Source organism: Scyliorhinus torazame, chromosome 17 (genome assembly GCF_047496885.1).
Source record: "Scyliorhinus torazame isolate Kashiwa2021f chromosome 17, sScyTor2.1, whole genome shotgun sequence".
Lineage (NCBI taxonomy): Eukaryota > Metazoa > Chordata > Chondrichthyes > Carcharhiniformes > Scyliorhinidae > Scyliorhinus > Scyliorhinus torazame.
Window position 1 is genome coordinate 154,806,527 of NC_092723.1, and position 22,913 is coordinate 154,829,439.

Genomic DNA, 22,913 nt, shown 5'->3' on the forward strand with positions numbered 1-22,913 from the left:
TGAATGTTCTGCAGCAGTGTGTGTTGCTGGGGGTAGTGAATGTTCTGCAGTAGTGTGTGTTGCTCGAGGGTAGTGAATGTTCTGCAGCAGTGTGTGTTGCTCGGGGGTAGTGAATGTTCTGCAGCAGTGTGTGTTGCTGGGGGTAGTGAATGTTCTGCAGCAGTGTGTGTTGCTGGGGTTAGTGAATGTTCTGCAGCAGTGTGTGTTGCTGGGGGTGGTGAATGTTCTGCAGCAGTGTGTGTTGCTCCGGGGTAGTGAATGTTCTGCAGCAGTGTGTGTTGCTGGGGGTAGTGAATGTTCTGCAGCAGTGTGTGTTGCTCCGGGGTAGTGAATGTTCTGCAGCAGTGTGTGTTGCTGGGGGTAGTGAATGTTCTGCAGCAGTGTGTGTTGCTCCGGGGTAGTGAATGTTCTGCAGCAGTGTGTGTTGCTGGGGGTAGTGAATGTTCTGCAGCAGTGTGTGTTGCTGGCGGTAGTGAATGTACTGCAGCAGTGTGTGTTGCTGGGGTAGTGAATGTTCTGCAGCAGTGTGTGTTGCTGGGGGTAGTGAATGTTCTGCAGCAGTGTGTGTTGCTCCGGGGTAGTGAATGTTCTGCAGCAGTGTGTGTTGCTGGGGGTAGTGAATGTTCTGCAGCAGTATGTGTTGCTCCGGGGTAGTGAATGTTCTGCAGCATTGTGTGTTGCTGGGGTTGGTGAATGTTCTGCAGCAGTGTGTGTCGCTGGGGGTAGTGAATGTTCCGCAGCAGTGTGTGTTGCTGGGGTTGGTGAATGTTCTGCAGCAGTGTGTGTCGCTGGGGGTAGTGAATGTTCTGCAGCAGTGTGTGTTGCTGGGGGTAGTGAATGTTCTGCAGCAGTGTGTGTTGCTCCGGGGTAGTGAATGTTCTGCAGCAGTGTGTGTTGCTGGGGGTAGTGAATGTTCTGCAGCAGTGTGTGTTGCTGGGGGTGGTGAATGCTCTGCAGCAGTGTGTGTCGCTGGGGGTAGTGAATGTTCTGCAGCAGTGTGTGTTGCTCCGGGGTGGTGAATGCTCTGCAGCAGTGTGTGTTGCTCGGGGGTAATGAATGTTCTGCAGCAGTGTGTTGCTGGGGTTGGTGAATGTTCTGCAGCAGTGTGTTGCTGGGGGTGGTGAATGTTCTGCAGCAGTGTGTGTTGCTGGGGGTGGTGAATGTTCTGCAGCAGTGTGTGTTGCTGGGGGTGGTGAATGCTCTGCAGCAGGGGAAATGCCACGCCGAATCGATACTGCTGCTAGCAGGCTGCAGGCAGCAAATATTTTTCTGTCAGCTCGCGCTGTGCGGTTAAGGCTCAGGAGAAGTCCTGGGGAGCAGAGAAGATGGCAGAAGGTCATTGGCTGTGCTGAAAATGGTTATGATGAAACCTCGGAGCCATTTAGAGCTTGGTATGGTCATTGAAGCAATCTGAGTTGGACTGGGTTTGAGGAGATTCAGAGGCTTGATTTTAGAAAGTGAAACGTTTAGAGGCTGCATTTCCCCCTTCAGACCACAGTGTGCGCTGCGTCTCCACATCGTGGCCCCTAGGCGCAGCACTTCCCCATCCTGGCCACCGGGGCGCTGCGCTTTCCACCCTCCAGCACTCAGGGGTCGCTGTGCTGCCCCCTCCAGCACACAGGGGCCGCTGCGCTCCCCCCTCCAGCACACAGGGGCCGCTGCGCTCCCCCCTCCAGCACACAGGGGCCGCTGCGCTCCCCCCTCCAGCACACAGGGGCCGCTGCGCTTTCCACTCCCGGCCGCCGGGGCGCTTCCTCCTCCAGCACACAGGGGGCGCTGTGTTTTTCACTCCCGGCCGCCGGAGCGCTGCGCTTTCCCCTCCAGCACACAGGGGACGCTGTGCTTTCCACTCCCGGCCGCCGTGGGAGTTTGCTGCTCGATTGGAAAGTGCATCCTTTTGAACCAATTAGAAACGCTGGCGACGCAGCAGAGTCGCGGAACCGACCAATTGCAATTATACCTTGTGTGACGACGGCAGTGATTGACTGGTAGTCAAACCAATGGGCGGGCGGGACCTGAAGGCGTCCAATCAACGCGGGCGATTTTGAAATGGTTCAGGTGAGGGTGGTTTGAAACGGTCGGGTGCGCGGACACGGTTTCAGCGGCGCCGCGGCCAAGACTTCCGAGGCGGAGAACGCGGTCGGTCGTTCCCGGACACAGTGACATCCAGACCCGGTCTGCTCACCGGGCCAAGCGAGGAACACACATAACAGACCCATCTCACATCGCGGCAGAGAGAGGCACCCAGACGTGCTGCCCTCACCCTGACACTAGACTGAGGGATTCTTGGTTTGAAAAAGGGGGAAAGCGGATCATTGATGATGAAGCCAGGCGGTGAGTTTTTTCGTCGGCTCAGAGTTGGTCGCAGTATCGTGTGGGGAGGGCGGAGTGCAGAAAGAAGGCGGAGGGGGTATTTTGAGCCCCAGAGATTTTTTTTTTGGGGGGGGGGCTTTGAGCCCCAGGGATTGGGGGGGGGGCTTTGAGCCCCAGGGATTGGGGGGGGGGCTTTGAGCCCCAGAGATTTGGGGGGGGGGGGGCTTTTGAGCCCCAGAGATTTGGGGGGGGGGGGGCTTTTAAGCCCCAGAGATTTGGGGGGGGGCTTTTAAGCCCCAGAGATTTGGGGGGGGGGGCTTTTAAGCCCCAGGGATTTGGGGGGGGGCTTTTAAGCCCCAGGGATTTGGGGGGGGGGCTTTTAAGCCCCAGGGATTTGGGGGGGGGGCTTTTAAGCCCCAGGGATTTGGGGGGGGGGCTTTTAAGCCCCAGGGATTTGGGGGGGGGGCTTTTAAGCCCCAGGGATTTGGGGGGGGGCTTTTAAGCCCCAGGGATTTGGGGGGGGCTTTTAAGCCCCAGGGATTTGGGGGGGGGGCTTTTAAGCCCCAGGGATTTGGGGGGGGGCTTTTAAGCCCCAGGGATTTGGGGTGGGGCTTTTAAGCCCCAGGGATTTGGGGTGGGGCTTTTAAGCCCCAGGGATTTGGGGTGGGGCTTTTAAGCCCCAGGGATTTGGGGTGGGGCTTTTGAGCCCCAGGGATTTGGGGTGGGGCTTTTGAGCCCCAGAGATTTGGGGGGGGGGCTTTTAAGCCCCAGAGATTTGGGGGGGGGCTTTTAAGCCCCAGGGATTTGGGGGGGGGGCTTTTAAGCCCCAGGGATTTGGGGGGGGGGGCTTTTAAGCCCCAGGGATTTGGGGGGGGGGGGGCTTTTAAGCCCCAGGGATTTGGGGGGGGGGCTTTTAAGCCCCAGGGATTTGGGGGGGGGGGGCTTTTAAGCCCCAGGGATTTGGGGGGGGGCTTTTAAGCCCCAGGGATTTGGGGGGGGGGCTTTTAAGCCCCAGGGATTTGGGGGGGGCTTTTAAGCCCCAGGGATTTGGGGGGGGGGGCTTTTAAGCCCCAGGGATTTGGGGGGGGGCTTTTAAGCCCCAGGGATTTGGGGGGGGCTTTTAAGCCCCAGGGATTTGGGGTGGGGCTTTTAAGCCCCAGGGATTTGGGGTGGGGCTTTTGAGCCCCAGGGATTTGGGGTGGGGCTTTTGAGCCCCAGGGATTTGGGGTGGGGCTTTTGAGCCCCAGGGATTTGGGGGGGTGGGGCTTTTGAGCCCTAGGGATTTGGGGGGGGGCTTTTGAGCCCCAGGGATTTGGGGGGGGGCTTTTGAGCCCCAGGGATTTGGGGGGAGGGGGGGCTTTTGAGCCCCAGGGATTTGGGGGGGGGGCTTTTGAGCCCCAGGGATTTGGGGGGGGGGCTTTTGAGCCCCAGGGATTTGGGGGGGGGCTTTTGAGCCCCAGGGATTTGGGGGGGGGGGGCTTTTGAGCCCCAGGGATTTGGGGGGGGGCTTTTGAGCCCCAGGGATTTGGGGGGGGGCTTTTGAGCCCCAGGGATTTGGGGGGGCTTTTAAGCCCCAGGGATTTGGGGGGGCTTTTGAGCCCCAGGGATTTGGGGGGAGGCTTTTGAGCCCCAGGGATTGGGGGGGGCTTTTGAGCCCCAGGGAATGGGGTGGGGTTATGCCCCAGCGATTTTGGGGGGGGCTGGGCCCCAGCGATTGAGGGGAGGGGGCTGAGCCCCAGCGATTGGAGGGGAGGGGGCTGAGCCCCAGCGATTGGGGGGGAGGGGGCTGAGCCCCAGCGATTGGGGGGGGAGGGGGCTGAGCCCCAGCGATTGGGGGGGGAGGGGGCTGAGCCCCAGCGATTGGGGGGGGAGGGGGCTGAGCCCCAGCGATTGGGGGGGGAGGGGGCTGAGCCCCAGCGATTGGGGGGGGAGGGGGCTGAGCCCCAGCGATTGGGGGGGGAGGGGGCTGAGCCCCAGCGATTGGGGGGGGAGGGGGCTGAGCCCCAGCGATTGGGGGGGGAGGGGGCTGAGCCCCAGCGATTGGGGGGGGAGGGGGCTGAGCCCCAGCGATTGGGGACGACGACTTTTGAGCTCCAGGGATTGGGGGGGGGGGACTTTTGAGCCCCAGGGATTGGGGGGGGGGGACTTTTGAGCCCCAGGGATTGGGGGGGGGGACTTTTGAGCCCCAGGGATTGGGGGGGGGACTTTTGAGCCCCAGGGATTGGGGGAGGGGGGACTTTTGAGCCCCAGGGATGGGGGGGGTTGAGCCCCAGGGATTGGGGGGGGTTATGCCTTGGAGATTGGGGGGTGGGGCTGAGCCCCAGCGATTTTGGGGGGGGGGGGTTGAGCCCCCGCAATTTTTTTTTTGGGGGGGGAGAGCTGAGCCCCAGCGATTTGGGGGGGGGGGTGCTTTTATGCCCCGGGGATTGATGGGGAGGGGGACTTTGAGCCCTGGGGATTGATGGGGAGGGGGGCTTTGATGCACGGGGATTGAGGGGGAGGGGGAGCTTTGAGCACTGGGGATTGAAGGGGAGGTGGGGCTTTTTGCCCTGGGGATTGAGGGGGGGGGATTTTTGAGCCCCTGGGATTGAGGGGAGGGGGGCTTTGAGCCCTGGGGATTGTGGAGGAGGGGGACTTCGAGCCCCTGGGGAATGGATGGGGCGATGGTCAAGGGACACTGACTCTTGGGTTGGGTGGGCAGGAATGGGGGTCTCTGAACATCATGATAGGGGATGGGAGAGAGTAAGGAACAATAATGGCTTAAGCAAAATTGAAACCTTACTGTTTATCATTCTGAAATATTTTTAATTACAGTACTTCATTGTAAATGTGCAAAATGTTTCTCACAACTGACGAGAAAAAAGATTCAGAAGCGTTCACCTGTCTTGACGTTACTCGGTCTTCCCGACGATGTTCTACTTTATGTATTGGAATGTCTTCCTGCTCAGGATATTCTGCACTTCAGAGCGGTGAGTTTGTTGTTTATGTACCTGGTGTGACAAGATTGGAGATTTTCGACCAGTAAAGCAATAAAGTTCACAGGGATGTAATTGAACAGATTAGCATTGGGGGCGGGAGGTATTAATGGTTTTATTTGGCTTAAAAGTGGTTAAACCCCCAGGCCCAGATGTGATGTATGTAGGCTGCTGTGTGAGGCAAGGGAGGAGATTGCAGGAGCTCTAACGCTAATTTTCAAATCCTCTTGGGCCGCAGAGGTGCCAGAAGACTGGTGGCCAACTAATGTACCATTTATTCAAAAAGGGATGTAGGGAAAAAATAGGTAATTACAGGCCAGTGAGTTTAATATCAGTGGTAGGAAAATTATTGGAAAAGGTTCTGAGGGACAGAATTAATCTGCAATTGTAGTGGCAAGAATTCATCAAGGATAGTCAGCACGGTTTTGTCAGGGGGAGATCGTGTCTAACAAATTTGATTACATTTTTCGAGGAGGTGACCAGGTGTGTAGATGAGGGCAGTGAGGTTGGTGTAGTTTACATGGACTTCTGTAATGCTTTTGACAATGCCCTGCATGGGAGACTGATCAAAAAGGTAAGAAACCATGAGATCCAGGGCAATTTGGCAAATTGGATCCCAAATTGGCTTAGTGCAGGAGAGAGGGGGCAATGATCGAAGGTTGTTTTTGCGACCCAAAGTCTGTGTCCTGTGGTGTAATGTAGGGATTGATGCCGGGTCCCTTGTCGTTTGTAGTGTACGTGAATGATCTGGATGTGAATGTAAGTTATGATCAGTAAGTTTTCAGCTGACACTAAAATTGGTGTTGTGGTAAATAGCCTTAGATTACAGGATAATATAGACAAGCTGGCCAGATGGGCAGAACAGTGACAAATAGAATTTAACCCTGAAAAGTGTGAGGTGGTGTATTTTGGGAGAACTTAGCAGGCAAGGGAATATACAATGAATGGTAGGACGCTAAGAGGTGCAGATGACCAGAGGGATCTTGTGGTGCGTGTCCAAAGATCCCTGAAGCCAGCAGGACAGGTGGATAAGATGGTTAAGAAGAAATATGGGATAAGACCATAAGACATAGGAGCAGAATTAGGCCACTCGGTCCATCGAGTCTGCTCTGCCATTCAATCATGGCTGCTATTTTTCTCATCCCCATTCTCCTGCCTTCTCCCCATAACCCCTGATCTCCTTATTAATCAAGAACCTATTTATCACTGTCTTAAAGACACTCTGGAAACTTGCCTTTATTAGTTGAGACATTGAATAAAAGAACAGGGAGGTTATGATGGAGCTGTATAAAACACTGGTTAGGCCACAGCTAGAGTGCGGTGTGCAATTCTGGTTGCCATACTATAGGAAGAAAGTGGTTGGTTCAGAGGAGGTTCGCCAGGATATTGCTTGGGCTTGAATGTTCCAGCTCTGAAGAGAGGCTGCATGTACTGAGATTGCTTTCCTTGGAGCATAGAAGGCTGAGGAGGGACATCAAGGTGTGCAAAATTATGAGGGATATCAATAGGTAGATAGGAAGATACATTTCCCCTTAGGTGAGGGGTCAGTTACCAGGGGGCATAGATTTAAGATAAGGAGCAGGAGATTTAGAGGGCATTTGAGGAAAAGCTTTTTCACCCATAAGTTGTGGTGGGTATCTGGAACAGGTGTTTGGCCAGTGCAGACCACGATAGGCCAAAGGGCCTCTTTCTGTAAAACTCTATGATACTGTCATAACTGCTTTATTTGTGTTGCATACCGAACAGTTTCTTCCAGCTGCAAACTGCTCAACTGTGCTCTGCAAGTTTGGTATATAGCGAGAAGATTCACTTTAGACTGTCTATATTTATCAATTGCTGAATTAATATTGAGACTTGTTGCAACTTGCTCCGTGCAGCTGGTGCTTTTCATACTATTTTAGATCAGCACCACTATCATGTAGTAAACACCAACAGTGTGAATGTTCCTTTTTGTTACCATATGTGTGTCTTATTCACTAATTAATTGGTTGACAAATTTGTCTGAATTCCTTGGTTAGCACACTTCTGGCAGTGGACTGCGTGGTTCATATTTATTATTTGAAGATCATCCAAATTGGACACCCTGGGACTGCACAGTCAATACACCAAATGCATTGGTGGCAAGTGCTCAAAATAAATGGACACTTGTGCTTGTGAGTTGAGATCATGGACAATCGAGCTACCCAGAATAATTGCAGTTGCTATGTTCATAGAATCATAGAAATTACAAGGCCATTTGGCCCATCGAGTCTGCACTGGCCCTTGGAAAGAGCACCCACCACTCTATCCCAGTAACCCCACCTAACCTTTTTGGACATGAAGGGCAATTTATCATGGCCAATCCACCTAACCTGCACATCTTTGGACTGTGGGAGGAAACCGGAGCACCCGGAGGAAACCCACACACACACTGGGAGGATGTGCAGACTCTGCACAGACAGTGACCCAAGCCTGGAATCGAATCTGGGACCTGGAGCTGTGAAGCAACTGTGCTACCGTGCAGCCCTTTCATGGGAAAGGAATCTCTTTCTGTAGTAGAGTGAACTGTAGGGTCTGCCTGTGTTCCAGAGGAGTTGCAATTTTCTTTACACTTTAATATAGATTATTTGAGATGGTCAGAGTTGAAATTTTGTATTTTGTTTCTTCAGGTACACTCTCACTTCCGATACCTTGTAGATAATCACTCTAGTGTTTGGGTCCATGCAAACTTTCAGGAGATCTGGCCATCACCATCAAATCGATGGCTGTTTGAAAGGTACAGTTGTAAGATGTGCTGCTATTTCTATTTGACTAACTGTCAGAGGCTCGGCTAGCCCTAGTTTGCTTGTTATATTGGCACCACTTCTCTTCATTTTAACTCTAATGGATAAATCTGCAAATGTTTTCTCATTGGCCTTTTCCTTTGTTACCATGTGGATCTGGTGCTAGGTGAATTGTAAAATTTGTTCCAAAGAGAAAATTGAATTATCAGAAGTAAAATTACATATGGGCTTTCCAGCAATAGATTGAGTGGTTGTTTTTATTTAAAGGTGCAGTCACCACAAAACCATCTCACTTTATGCATTCTTTCCAAGTTACAGTCTTCTTTAATTGCATTGCTCTCACCATACTCTTAGTTTCAGGTTAATGCTTGAAGAATGTGCACGATTTCTCCAATATTATGAAAGCAAAGTTCCTTGTACTGGTAACTTTGTTTACAAATGTGTGCAAATATAGCCAACTAGGGGGTAGCCTGTTTTGTTTAAAAACATTTTTTTTTAATGTTTTGGGTGGTGGGTGAGAAGAAAATATTTGCTGCAGTTCTAATGAGTCTCTCTATTCTAGGGCTGCAGAAAGTGGAAATTTTGAGGCTGCAGTAAAGCTAGGAATAGCCTACCTCTATAACGAAGGACGTGAGTATTCATCCTGTTTTCTTGCAATGCTTTTTTGAAAACAAGTCACTAATTCAAGAGCCAAGTCAAAGAAATCTTGGATAATTTAAAATTGGAATTTGTGCCACAGACTTGTGAAACGGTCCATAAGTTCCCTTAAAAGGAAATTGGATGGTTCCTTGGAAAAGAAAAATAAATGACAGACTTAGACGAAGTGGCTCATGTAATGAGCAACAGCAGTGTTGCTCTATTATGCTGAATGGTCTGTTTCTGTACTATAATCTATAGTTGAGTTTCTAGTTTGAAACAGACAAGTTTGGAGGTGTGTTAAATCGGGCATTGTCAAACTCGGGGGCGTGACCCACGGGCGGGTGTCGGGAGGGTTGTGGAGCCGTCCGTCATGGCGCTCCCGATCGCGCAGCAGCCGGCTTTTAATGTCGGCTGCGAGCGGCCTTCAAAATGGCCAGGAACAGATTAAAAAAATTTGGCCGCACTGCGCATGTGTGCCCGATCATCGGTGCGCATGCCAACCGATGATCGGGCACGCATGCGCAGTGCAGCCGCATTTATTTTCATATGGTCGGAGCCTTTTTTTTTTTCAAGTTCGGTGGGCCAAAGTGACCCAAAACCATTTCCTCCATTTTTGTCAACAACAAACGAGGTAAGAGAAAATGGTGGGTCGCGAAGGTTGGCCGGTGTGGGTCGCGTAGGTAGGCCGATTGGTAAAAATGGGACCCGGAAAATAAGTTTGAAAAACATTGTGTTAAATGATTACTCTTGAAAAGAGACCATTTGATTCTCATTCTTTTGCATACTTTTCTGGATCTATTTTTCTCTCTAGGTAAGGATGAGTTTTTAAAATTATATATTTATTAGAGATTGTTCATTTTTACAAATGTAACAATCCTCAACTGGTACAGTACAGTAAATGCATCAGTGTATGTAAATACAGTAAAAACAGGAGAACAGCAGCATGGTTGGCTCAGCTTAATCATTAATCTTAGTCCCTCAGTTCATACAATGAAAGGCAGTAAATGGATAAACTACAGAATGAGGGAGAAGAGGATAAAGCCATGAAAACATGGTAAAGCGACGCACATCTTCAGGTGGAGTGATTGTTCATACAGCCAACAAGAATATAGGATAAGACTTCTGCGCCACGCTTGAGCGCGCACCAATACGTACGTCTCCCAACAAAATCATAATCATACCAGAGGCACCAATGGCACATTATATTTTTCTCGGATACGAGACTGGTCAGTACCTTTGCAGGAGCCAGTTAAGGATTCTTTAGCCCCAAACTAAAGAAAATAAAAAAAATTTAAATCCGCAACGGCATTAGTTCTAAGGATATTTTACATATAACCACAAGACGCAACAAACCCCCAACATGTAGTACAGTACAGAATGATTGTTATTCACATGTTTATACAGAGAAGGCCCGCAAATATTCAGAAATTAATTCAGATTGTAAACATTGGGGTTGGCGTCTCCCTTCCCACAGACAATGACAGGATACAGAGGATACAAAAAAGAGCTGGGGATGTAAGGATATTAGGATAATGTCATGAGCACATGCCCTATGGTCACACCTCCCTCCATAAGACATTTTCAAAACCTACCTCGCTCCCAAGACCATCAGGCAGTGAAAGGATACCACCCGCAGTACAAGACATGGCTTGGTGGTGTGCACGTTCGTCGAAAGGAGCCAGTAAACCAAGGATACTTGCACTATGCCAAGACCTGCTACAGACGTCACTCCTCTCCAGCCAAATCAGAGGCACTGCTCAGGCCCCACCAACACTGAAAGACTTGAACCATCCTCCACTGAGGAAACTCTGATCAGGAGAAGAAGATACCCATCAAGGGGTGTCATGGAAGGGGGATACGACCCTTCCAGCACGGCCATGCACACACCCAATTAAGAAAGGAAGTCCCAGAGAGAGGAACACCAGGATTAGCCAATAGATGTTAAACAAGGTCTACCAACGTACACTTATCACAAAAGGATATGAAAGACAGCACAGCATAGCCTCATAAGAAACAGGACTCTGCTTCAACAGGGAAGCCCAAGCCTCCAGAAGGATGACAGTCTGAAAGTCCCTATACAAGACTCCTTCACCCAGCCTGACCTCACAAAAGAAGGACTCTAATAACACTGAACCAAAGCACTCTGACTCACACTCCGGCCTTGCAGCCAACATATTATCTTCCCAGTGGAACAATATCTTGAGAAGGAGAGCAGACCAGTAGTCCCTAAAGGGGAACACTTCGGAAAGGTGACCTACTTCACCACCCAATATACCCTCCGCCTGACCTTGGTAAAACAGTTACACCTGTCTGAACCGACAAGTGACCACTGCCACGACTCTCTCGGCCAAGTAAATATAGGCTACCCCAAAAAAAGGCAAGATATCTGAGGATTAACTGACCACGTCGGGGCACGCACCGATAACTATTTCCCCCTACCCTACCCCAACAACACCAGAAGTGCCAACCACAGAAGGAAGAAAGAAACCCATTGTTCTCGAGGGTATCAAGTCTGTCCGTACCTTCACCGGAGACCGGAATCCATAATCCCAAAATATCAGAAGCCTAAAATAAAAATATGACACTAATCGTTCTAATGATTGGGGGGGGGGGGGGGATTTCCTCATCCTCATCCTCAGTGATGACTTGCAAGGTCATACCAACCACTTATGCACCAAACCATCTACCTGCCGCCCTGATATGGTGCTACTCATCTTCTCTAAACAAAAGTGTACTCATTGTAAAAGCAAGGATTACAGCACATATATATATATATATATATATATATATATATATATATATATATATATAATATATTATATAAAATAAAAACAAAACTCGGTAAATACTGCACAATCCTCATGTCTTGTTAGCAACTCCGCATGATTTTCACCATATAACAGGATAATGAGTGACAAATACCTCTGTGCTCATATATTGTACACCTGTGACAGGATAAAGGCAAGAACAAAATCAGCTATGTAATCACAACGGGGCCAACCTGCAGGATAATATAACCAACCATGGAGCTTGGAAAAGCCACAGCCATAACAGGATCGTCAAGCAGCAACCAGGATCCATCCAGAGTTTCATCAAAGCCCCATCACCTTCGCCATGTTGTCATGACTAAGCCCGGGTAAAGAAACACCTAGGCCCTGGCAGATGGCAAAGCCAGTCTTGACCGGCCGCCTCCAACCGTTCTCTACATTCACTGAGGGTAAGATGACCCCAGGCCTTGAAAACAGCAGATAATGTACTCCGTTAAACTCAATGCCCAACCTTCACATTCTCTCATTCGGCTGGGAATTCATCCACAGTTCCCCTTGGGAGACTGGGTGTGCGATCACTCCTCCGTCACCTCCCTGAATAAACCCAGGATGTTCAACATATCATGTAGCAGGATTTCTTGAAGGCGAGCCTCCACTGAGGAAACCGACTGACATGATCCGCTTCATCCATTCTCTTCAGGATATCTTGCAGTTCATCAGAGTAGTTCATCAGAGTGATCCCAATAATCTATGCTGGAGAGCTGCAACTGTCATCCACAACTTTCACTCAATGGCAGCCATCATCTCAACAGCATCGCTGAATTGTAGGCCCGCTCACCTTCAAAAATACCACTGCGAACTGGACCCCACCTCCGCCATCGCTGACCACCTCAGTCAACCAAGGGTTTTCTTGATTTTAACTTGGCTTCCCCAAAGCCAATATTTAACCAGGATCTTCCAGGAATGTAGCACAGATCGTACACATCAGGACCAATTAATTATGGGCTGTGCATAAGGATTTTAAAAATAAGTAGCACCAGAGCTCACAAAAATACAGCCTGTTCCTGGCACTTGCATCACATGACCCCCTAGGATAAGAGTTTTTAAAAGCTCTGTGTTGGTGAGCTGCTTTTGTATTTCCCTGGGTGGAAGTGGAATGCAGTCTCCATTAGGTTCCCTACAATATTTTTTGCTCAAAGTGCTGCATTAAGTAATCTTATGTACTGCTTAAATAAAACCAAACTTTCAGAATGCTTCCTTCACCCCGCCCCCATCATTTAGCTGCCATTTGGAGCCACCTCTCCTGAATGGTGTGCTCCACATGTACCACCTACCAACTGCCTGAAAAAGAGAAGGATTTGGAGGTGGACTGGCAGGCCAAGGTAGACTTCAGTTGACCGACCATGTTAAACCTTGACACCTAAACATTACAAACATTGCCTATTGTGAGCAATGTCTAGAACAGGGGTCAACAACCCATGGCTCTTTAACATCTCATTTGTTGCTCCCAACTTCTTTTATTTGAATTACATTATCATGAGTAAAGTCAAAAATTGCAAATTAAAGAACTAGACAGCAACAGCATCTGCCTTATTGAGTTATTAATTGCTTAACCAAATTTAATTTTTATGCTGATTGGCTTCAAAATAGCATTATTGGAGATTATTCTGGAAAATATGGTGATTGTCGTCTTTAAAAGAGATGGTAGAAGTTCAACAGGACGATCTTAACAGGACGCTCTCCTTTTCCTTGACAGTTTATTTCATGATTCTATTCCTAGATGTTAAGAATTTAGCATTCTCAATTATTTAATGCAAGAATTTACTAATTTATATAAACATTAGGAGAAACATCACACACTGGATTTATATCCCTTTCTGAGATGCTGACCTTGCCAGTGACTACCAGGTTGCATGAATGAATTAATACAAAATACTTTTTACAGTAATACCATTTAGCAATGTGAAGCTCACATTAGACTTAATTTAATTTTCTTCAAATGTTTAACTTAAGTGAATGCTTTCTTCAAAAGGATTTGAAATTAAATATCATGGAAAATTAATTTGATGGCCTGTGATAAAAGTAGATTAGTTACAATGTACTAATGCAAATGCCATTTCTTCTCTAGTAATTGTGGGCACTTTTTTTCAGTTTCTGTTTCTGATGAAGGCCGTGCTGAAGTGAATGGACTGAAGGCCTCCCACTTCTTCAGTCTGGCTGAAAGTTTGAACGTTGATGCTAACCCCTTTATTTGGCTATTCATTAGGCCACCTTGGTCTCTGACTGGGAGTTGCTGTAAGGCAGTTGTCTACAATAGTTTAAAAAGTGAATGCCAGGTACAATCTGTAAGTTTCATTTCTATTTTTAGTATTATCTTTGTAAATTTAATCTGAGAATATATTTTGCATTACTTTGTCAGGTATTCTGATTGATCCATGGCATTTGTACTGATATTATATTTGCTCTTTGTTTTGTTTTCTGGAAAATCTCCATTTAATAACCAAGTCGAGTTTTGTAACTGTTAAATAACCAAATGGGTTCCACTCACTATGATTTTCCATTATCCCTATGCTTTTGTGAGATCTATTTCTCTCATAAGAATAGGAAAGTGGCTACAGTAGCCTTGTGGTCATGGTATTAGGTCTAATTCAGTGATTTCAAATCCTACCTGGTCTGTATATGACTCCAATCTCACACAATTATTACTTTTGATTCACTTTGGGAAAAGTAAGAATTAATATTAATTGGTTGTTTCATCACTGCATCTCGTCCCAAGAACAAAACAAAATTGTTTATTTTGTATGTTTAATTTTTCCAAAGCTGTCTGAAGTGTTTCATAGCCAATTAGTTTTTTGATTGTAAGATTTTAAATGGCACACAGGAGCTGTTGAATTAGTTATAGATTTTTTAACCTGCAAAAGTAAATTTGATGGGAGCTGGATTGTCTTGCTGACTAAATCACCCTTTATGTAAAAGTATACAGATGCTGAAATACTTCTTGCCTTGGTTAGAATAAACCTGCTACTATTATACATTATGATAAAAGCAAACTAGTGCAGATGCTGGAATCTGAAACAAAAACAGAAAACACTGGACAATCTTAGCAAGTCTGACAGTATCTGTGGAGAGCGATAGGAGTTTCAAGTCTGCATGACGTTTTGCCATGTGAAGGCTCGGTGGATTGGCCACACTAAATTGCCCCTAAATTGGAAAAAATGAATTGGGTACTCTAAATTTAAAAAAAAAAAAATCCTGTCTGGCACAAAAGTAAAATGCCAAAGGCCGGCCAATCCATGGCTTACAAGGAAAATTAGACATAGTATTCGATTGAAGGAAGAAGCATACAAATTGGCCTAGAAAAATAACAGGTCTGAAGCCTAGGAGCAGTTTAGAATTCAGCGAAGAAGAACCAAGGGATTGATTAAGATGGGGAAAATAGAGTACGAGAGCAAGCTTACAGGGAACATAAAAACTAATTGTAAAAGTTTATTTTTGTTCATAAATTTAGAGTACCCAACCTTTTTTTTTCAATTAAGGGGCAATTTAGTGTGGTCAATTCACCTACCCTGCACATCTTTTTGATGCTTGACCATGCTTGACTGTAAAAGTTTCTCTAGGTATGTGATGGGAAAAGATTAGTGAAGACAAATGTAGGTCCCTTACAGTCAGAAACAGGGGAATGTATAATCGGGGCAAAAGAAGTGGCTGAACAACTAAACACATACTTTGGTTGAGTTTTCACAAATGATGACACAAATAATATACCAGAAACGTTGGGGAACGCAGGGGATTAATGAAAGCAGGGAACTGAAGGAGATCACTATTAGAGAAATGGTCTTGTGGAAATTGATGAGTCTGAAGGCTGATAAATCCCCATATAATCTACATCCCAGAGTACTTAACGAAGTGGCTCTAGAAATTGGTCGTCTTCCAGGATTCTGTAGACTCTGGAAGAGTTCCTGCAGATTAGAGGGTAGCTAATGTAACTCCACTATTTAAAAAAAAGTGGGTAGAGAGAAAACAGGGAATTATAGACCAGGAAGCCTGACATCGGTAATTGGGAAAATTCTATAATCCATTTTCAAAGATTTTATAGCAGAGCACTTTGAAAACAGTGGCGGAATTGAACAGTAAGCATGGATTTATGAAGGGGAAATCATGCTTGACAAGTCTACTGGAATTCTTTGAGGATGTCACCAGTAGAGTTGATGAGGGAGAGCCAGTGGATGTGGGGTATTTGGACTTTCAGAAGGCTTTTGACACTGTCCCGAATAAGGGATTATCGTGTAAAATGAAAGCACATGGGATTGGGGGAGTGTATTGAGATGGATAGAAAACTGGTTGACAGACAGGAAACAGTAGGAATTAACGTATTTTTTCAAATTGGCAGCCAATGACTAGTGGGGTACTGCAGGAATCGGTGCTAGGACCCCAGCTATTCACAATTTATATTAATAACTTAAATGAGGGAACAAAATGTAATATGTCCATATTTGCAGATGACACCGAGTTGGGTGGGAGGGTGAGCTGTGAGGAGGATGCAGAGATCTTCAGTGTAATTTGGACAAGTTGAGTGAGTGGGCAAATGAATGGCAGGTGCAGTATAATTTGGATAAATGCGAGGTTATCCACTTTGTTAGAAAAAATGAGAAAGCAATCTATTCTCTGAATGGCCATAAATTAGGAGAGGGGAATGTGAAACGAGACCTGGGTGTCCTCGTACACCAGTCACTTAAGGTAAGCAAGCAGGTACAGCAGGCAGTAAAGACGGCAATGGTATGCTGCCATTCATTGAGAGAGGATTCACATACAGGAGGAGGGATGTCTTGCTTGGTGAGGTCGCACCTGGAATATTGTGTGCAGTTTTGGTCTCCTTATCTGATGAAGGATGCTCGTGCTCCAGAGGGAGTGCAGCGAAAGTTTACCAGACTGATTCCTGGGATGGTGAGACTGACGCATGAGGCGAGATTGAATCGTTTAGGTTTGTATTCGCTGGAGTTCAGAAGAATAATGGAGAGGGATCTCATAGAAACCTATAAAATTCTAACAGGACTGGACAGGGTAGATGCAGGAAGGATGTTCCCGATGGTGGGTGTGTCCAGAACCAGGGGTCACAGTCTGAGGATACAGGGTCGATCATATCGGACAGGGAAGAGAAGAAATGTCTTCACCCAGAAAGTGGTGAACCTGTGGAATTCATTACCACAGGAAGTAGTTGAGGCCAAAACATTGTATGTTTTCAAGAAGTAGTTAGATATGGCACTTGGGGCGAAGGGAATCAAAGGATATGGGGAGAAAGCGGGATTAGGCTATTGAGTTTGATGATCAGCCATGATCACAATGAATGGCAGAGCAGGCTTGGAGAACTGAATGGCCCCCACTATTCCATGTTTCTCTGTCAAGTTGTTACTTGAGACAGCTCTCCCAATTTTGGTACAAACCCCCAGATGTTAGTAAGGAGGACTTGGGTAGACAGGGCTGGGTTTGCTGTTATTGTTCCGGTGCCTAGGTTGATGTTGGGTGGGCTATCTGGTTTCATAACCTTTTGTTTTTTCATAGTGGTTAGGTACAACTGAGTGGCTTGCTGGGCCATTTCAGAGGGAATTTACAAGTCAACCACATTGCTGTGGGTCTGGAGTCAGGACGGCAAGTTTCCTTCCTTGAAAGACATTAGTGAACCAGTTGAGATTTTGTGACAATCGACAATGGTCACCTTTAGACTCCAGGGGCGAATTTCTCCCCCAACGGCGCGATGTCTGCTGACTGGCGCCAATCAGACGGGCATCGCGCCGGCCCAAAGGTGCGGAATGCTCCGCATCTTTGGCGGCCTAGCCCCAACATTGGGGGGCTAGGCCGACGCCGGAGGGATTTCCGCCCCGCCAGCTGGCGGAAATGGCGTTTGTTGCCCCGCCAGCTGGCGCGGAAATGCGGCGTATGCGCGGGAGCGTCAGCGGCCGCTGACAGTTTCCCGGCGCGGGAGCGTCAGCGGCCGCCGACAGTTTCCCGCGCATGCGCAGTGGGGAGAGTCACTTCCACCTCCGCCGTGGCGGAGGCAGAAGGGAAAGAGTGCCCCCACGGCACAGGCCCGCCCACGGAATCGGTGGGCCCTGATCGCGGGCCAGGCCACCGTGGGGGCACCCCCGGGGTCAGATCGCCCCGCGTCCCGCAGGACCCCGGAGCCCGCCCATGCCGCCTGGTCCCGCCGGTAAATACCAGGTTTGATTCACGCCGGCGGGACAGGCAATTTCTGGGCGGGACTTCGGCCCATCCGGGCCGGAGAATTGAGCGGGGGGTCCCGCCAACCAGCACGACCCGATTCCCGCCCCCGCCCAATCTCCGGTACCGGAGACTTCGGCGGGAGCGGGGGCGGGATTCACGGCGGCCAACGGCCATTCTCCGACCCGGCGGGGGGTCGGAGAATGACGCCCCAGAAGTTATTGAATTTAAATTCCACCATCTGCTGTGGTCAGATTTGTACCTGGGTCTCCAGAGCATTACCTTGTGTCTCTGGATTACACGTCCAGCCACAGCGCCACCGCCTCCCTCTCCCCAGCTTACTGAAATCATTTCCGTATGCACAAAGTTTCACAGAATAAGACAATATTCCCCCAAAATATGAAAAATAGAATCTACTCTCCCATTACTTCTACCTTCACAGGAGATGCCACAAATAACTTCACAGAAATGGTACAAAACCAAGGATCTCATGGGAGGAATTGAAGGACATAAGTATTAGTCTCTTTTAAAAGTAGTGCTGAAGAAATTAATGGGATTTAAAGCCAGTAAATCCCCATGGCCTGATAATCTACATCCCAGGATACTGAAGAAGGTGACCATGGAGATAGTGGGCGCGTGGTTGTCATCTTCCAAAATTCTGGAACCATCCTGGTAGATTGGGGGGTGGCAAATGTAACCCCACTTTTTTAATAAAAAGAAGAGGGAGGAAGAAAACATGGAATTACAGACCAGTTAACCTAACATCAATAGTAGGGAATATGCTTGGAGTCTATGCTTTTTATAAAGGATGTGACACAGGACACTTCAAATATATCAACGGAATTAGAAAAAGTCAACATTGATTTATGAAAGGGAAATCATGTTTGACAAACCTGGAGTTTTTTGAGGACATAACTAGTCGAATAGATGAGGGAGAACCAATGGAAGTGGTGTATTTGGATTTTTGAAATGCTTTTGTAAAATGTCCCACATAAGAAGTTAGTGTTCAAAATTAATGCACATGTGGGATTGAGGGTAATTTATTAGCATGGATTGAGAATTGGCTAGCACACATGAAACCCAGAGAGTAGGAAAAAATGGGTCATTGTCAGAGTGTCAGGCGGTGACTAGTTGATACTGCAGGGATCAATGCTTGGATCCCAGCTATATACAATAAATCAATGATTTGGATGAGGAAACCAAATGTTATATTTCCAAGTTTGCTCCTCACACAAAACTAAGTGGGAATGAGAGGAGTGAGATTTCAAGGTGATCTAGACTAGTTGATTGAGTGGACAAATACATGGTCGATACAGTATAACATGGATAAATGTGAAAATATCCACTTCAGTAGGGAAAACAATGACATAGTATTATTTAAGTGTGGTGGATTGGGAAATGTTGATGTACCAAAGGACCGAGGTGTCCTCTGTAAATCAGTCACTGCAAGCAAGCAGGTGCATTAAGCAGTTAGGAAGATGTAGGGAAATATTAAAACCAAGTTTTGAAAATATTGTAGCTTTGGGAAGGTATACTGCAGAAACATATCAGCTTTTCAGAATCCAGGCTACAAATGTGTAGAAATATAACAAAGCAAGAACAGCCAGTAAGCTAAAATACCAATGTGAGTGATGGTAAGGACCACTATTCAGAGCTCAAAATTCAAAACTTGTAAGCCAATAGGGAACAGAGAAGGGGGGGGGGTCAAACCGTGCAGGTATAAAGTTACTGGTGCACATGTTGCCCACTCTACGCCTTTGTTCTCTTTCCATTGTTTTCTTCCTTATGCCCTGATGGGCTTTTGTTTCTTTTTTTTTGTATTTGAAAGTGTACTAACTAAGTTTTTGCCATAAAACTCAATCTCAAACTACCACCAGACCCCTATCTCTTATTTGAAAATAAGAGATCCTGCAGAAGACAAAACGGTAGGTTGACCTCCATTGCAAGAGGATTTGAGTCCAGGATCGAGGATGTCTTACTGCACCTGTACAGGGCCTTGTTGAGACCACAACCTGAATATTTTGCACAGTTTTAGTCTTATCCAAGAAAGGATATGCTTGCCACAGAGTGAGTGCAGCAAAGGTTTACCATATTGATGCCTGGAAGGGCAGGATTATCGTATGAGGAAATTGGGTCGACTGGGCATCTATTGACTGGAATTGAGAAGAATAAGTGGATCTAATTAAAATGTATAAAATTCTGACACAGCTAGTCAGACTGGATAAGGGATGAAGTTTCCTTTTGCTGGGGGGGTCTAGAAGAAGGTAGTCTCAGGATACTGTGTAGACCATTTAGGACTGAGATGAGGAGAAATCTCCTCGCTCAGAGGGTGAACCTGTAAAATTATCTACCACACTAGGCTGACGACCAAGTCACTGAATATATTTAAGAAAGAGTAGATTTTGCGACACTAAAGGCATTAAGGGGAATGAAGAGAGAGCGGGAGCATGGTGTTGAAATAGAGGATCAGCCATGATCGCATTGAATGGCCGAGTAGGTTTACTCCTATTTTCTATTTCTATTCATAACCTATTGAGCCTGTGCACTGAATTCTTTGTGACAAAATTGGTTGTATTTTTTTCTAACTCCGCTTGTGTTTTTCATTTTCTAGGCTAAGAAAGCATCATTAACTTACTGTTTGGCCAAAGTTCTCAGTCTCTTTGAGGTTCGTATCATGGTAAATAAATTTCCAATCACACTTAATTCCACTTGGGTCCCACTTCCAGCCCTACAACCCTCTTGCATCTCCGCATTCCTCCAATTCTGGCCGATGCAAATTCTCTAGTTTTATTTGTTCCATTTTGACAGCTGAATCTTTAGCTGCTTTGACTTCAAACTCCTGGAATACCCTCCCTTAGCCCTTCTGTTTCTCCCTTTTAAGACTTTCCTTAAAACCTATTACTATGACCAAACTTTTAGTTATTTGTCTTGATGTGCCTTGGTGTCATTTTTAAAATCACTTGTGAACTGCTTTGGGAAGTGTTGCTGCATAACTCACTGTTATTAACGCACATCACATTTTAAATATTTAACTGAGTTCTTACTTGACTTTAGGATGAAGAGAAACAGAAGCAGGCTGTAGCAATGTTTGAAGAATCTTCCAGTCATGGATGCTTGTCAAGCTCTTACCACTTGTGGGAGGCAAATCAGAAAGAAGCAGTAAGTTTTGATTTGCTGTTTGAAACTTCTGAAACATTCTTTGCTATTCAGCCTTTAGAAATAAGTTGCTCTCGGTCCATAAACCCATAAAACATAGGAGCAGAATTAGGCCATTCGGCCCATCGAGTCTGCTCCACCATTCAATCATGGCTGATATATTTCTCATCCCCATTCTCCTGCCTTCTCCCCATAGCCCGTGATCCCCCTATTAATCAAGAACCTATCTATCTCTGTCTTAAAGACACTCAGCGATTTGGCCTCCACAGCCTTCTGCGGCAAAGAGTTCCGCAGATTCACCACCCTCTGGCTGAAAAAATTCCTCATCTGTTTCAAAGAATCGTCCTTCAGTCTGAGGCTGTGCCTGTGTCCATTCTGTCTAGGCCCCTCAGTATCCTGGAAGTTTTCATAAGATCCCCCATACCCTTCTAAACTCCCAACGAGAGACATCACCCGCTCCTCGTATGACAAGCTCTTCATTCCAGGGATCATTCTTGTGAACTTCTTCTGGACCCTTTCCAAGGCCAGCACATCCTTCCTTGGATATGGGGCCCAAAACTGCTCACAGTACTCCAAATTGGGTCTGACCCAAGCCTTATACAGCCTCAGCAATATATCCCTGCTCTGTATTCTAGCCCTCTCGACCTGAATGCTAACATTGCATTTGCCTTCCTAGCCGCCGACTGAACCTGCACATTAACCTTAAGAGAATATTGAACTAGGACTCTTGAGTCCAGCTGGTATGCTTTATCTGAGGCCTTCATTAAGATGTTGGAGCTAAAAGGGTACCTTGATTGTCAAAGAAGATGGTGTGTTCTCTACTTGTGATTTATGGTGCTAGTTACTATCCATCTAGTTAATAGTATTGTAATTATATTGTAAAGATACAAAGATGAAGGACATTATTGAATTCAGTACTTGGCCTTTAAGAGAGAGCACACTGTGTCCATTGGCACGCTTTAGGCCTTCGGCGACTGGTGGATGCCATGGGGACTGGGGTGCATTATCACCCCCCCCAGGAGTTACATTTTGGTTTAGTTAGTAAGTTTCCTTTTGGTGTAGGGCAACATGGTGGCGCAGTGGTTAGCACTGCTGTCTCACGGCACCAAGGTCCCAGGGTCACTGTCCATGTGGAGTTTGCACATTCTTCTCGTGCTTGCGTGGGTTTCACCCCCACAACCCAAAGATGTGCAGGGCAGATGGGTTGGTCACGCTAAATTGTCCAGGACAAAGACCCTGTCACCACCAGCAGCCTACCTCCCAACCCCATCCTGAATACCAAATAAACAACCAACAGCAGAACAGAACACCCCCTTCCCTATCCCCAATCCCAAACAAAGCAGAAACAAAAAACCTAAGCTTATAAAAAGCACAACCTTTTTACACAAAAAATACCCCCACGGTAACAAGCTGCAGAAATCCCCCCTTCTCAGCTCCCATAAACTAGCTTTACAGCGAGCAGGGTGACCTCCGCACAGGGTAAAATCAAAGACAACTAAACAGTATGTCGGTAATCAGCCCCTGCCCATACCAAACTTTAATACAGAACAATAGAGGAAAATAAGCACCTAACCCCCACCCCACAAAACCTCCCAACAGTACAATATACAAACCAACTTCGCCCAGCAAAAATATCCAACAAAGCCTCATAACTCCCAAGCCCTCCCGCAAAGTACATAACTTGCACAATAAGTACCGATTCAAATGAGCCTAACCGTGAACAAGTATCTAATGTCTTAGTCCCTCCTTGAACACCTTAGTTCACCCCTAGTCCATGCTTCTTGACAAACTCGTTTGCATCCTCCGATGCTTTCAAAGTGTAATATCTCTCCTTGAAAGTCACCCGAAGACGAGCCGTCTACACAAGACCAAATCTCAGATTGCTCTCGCATTGCAGCGCGGCTATGGCCTCATTGAATGCTGCATGCCTTCTTCCCAGCTCTACACCAACGTCCTGATATGTTCTGATGGTGTGGCCCTCCCATCTACAGCTCCATGGTTTTTTGCCCACGCCAAGACTCGTTCCTTGTTTTGGTGCCAGTGAATCCTGATGATGGTTGCCTGTGGTGGCTCCCCAGATCTGG

The 22,913-nt window shown here is 47.0% G+C and overlaps 1 protein-coding gene across 4 annotated transcripts in view; it reads left to right on the plus strand.

Annotated features, from left to right (window-relative positions):
• Positions 1-2,064: 2,064 nt before the first annotated feature.
• Positions 2,065-22,913, plus strand: part of ccnf (cyclin F) — a 68,932-nt gene continuing 48,083 nt past the window's right edge. Inside the window, exons 1-7 of one of the 4 annotated variants that reach the window (XM_072481318.1) lie at positions 2,065-2,334; positions 5,128-5,282; positions 7,937-8,043; positions 8,613-8,680; positions 13,609-13,802; positions 20,285-20,350; positions 20,728-20,832. In XM_072481318.1, coding sequence (XP_072337419.1) covers positions 2,319-2,334; positions 5,128-5,282; positions 7,937-8,043; positions 8,613-8,680; positions 13,609-13,802; positions 20,285-20,350; positions 20,728-20,832 — 711 coding nt within the window. In that variant the 5' untranslated portion in view covers positions 2,065-2,318. The remainder of the gene's footprint in view (positions 2,335-5,127; positions 5,283-7,936; positions 8,044-8,612; positions 8,681-13,608; positions 13,803-20,284; positions 20,351-20,727; positions 20,833-22,913) is intronic. The other 3 variants (XM_072481320.1, XM_072481319.1, XM_072481321.1) reach the window with 3 other exon arrangements.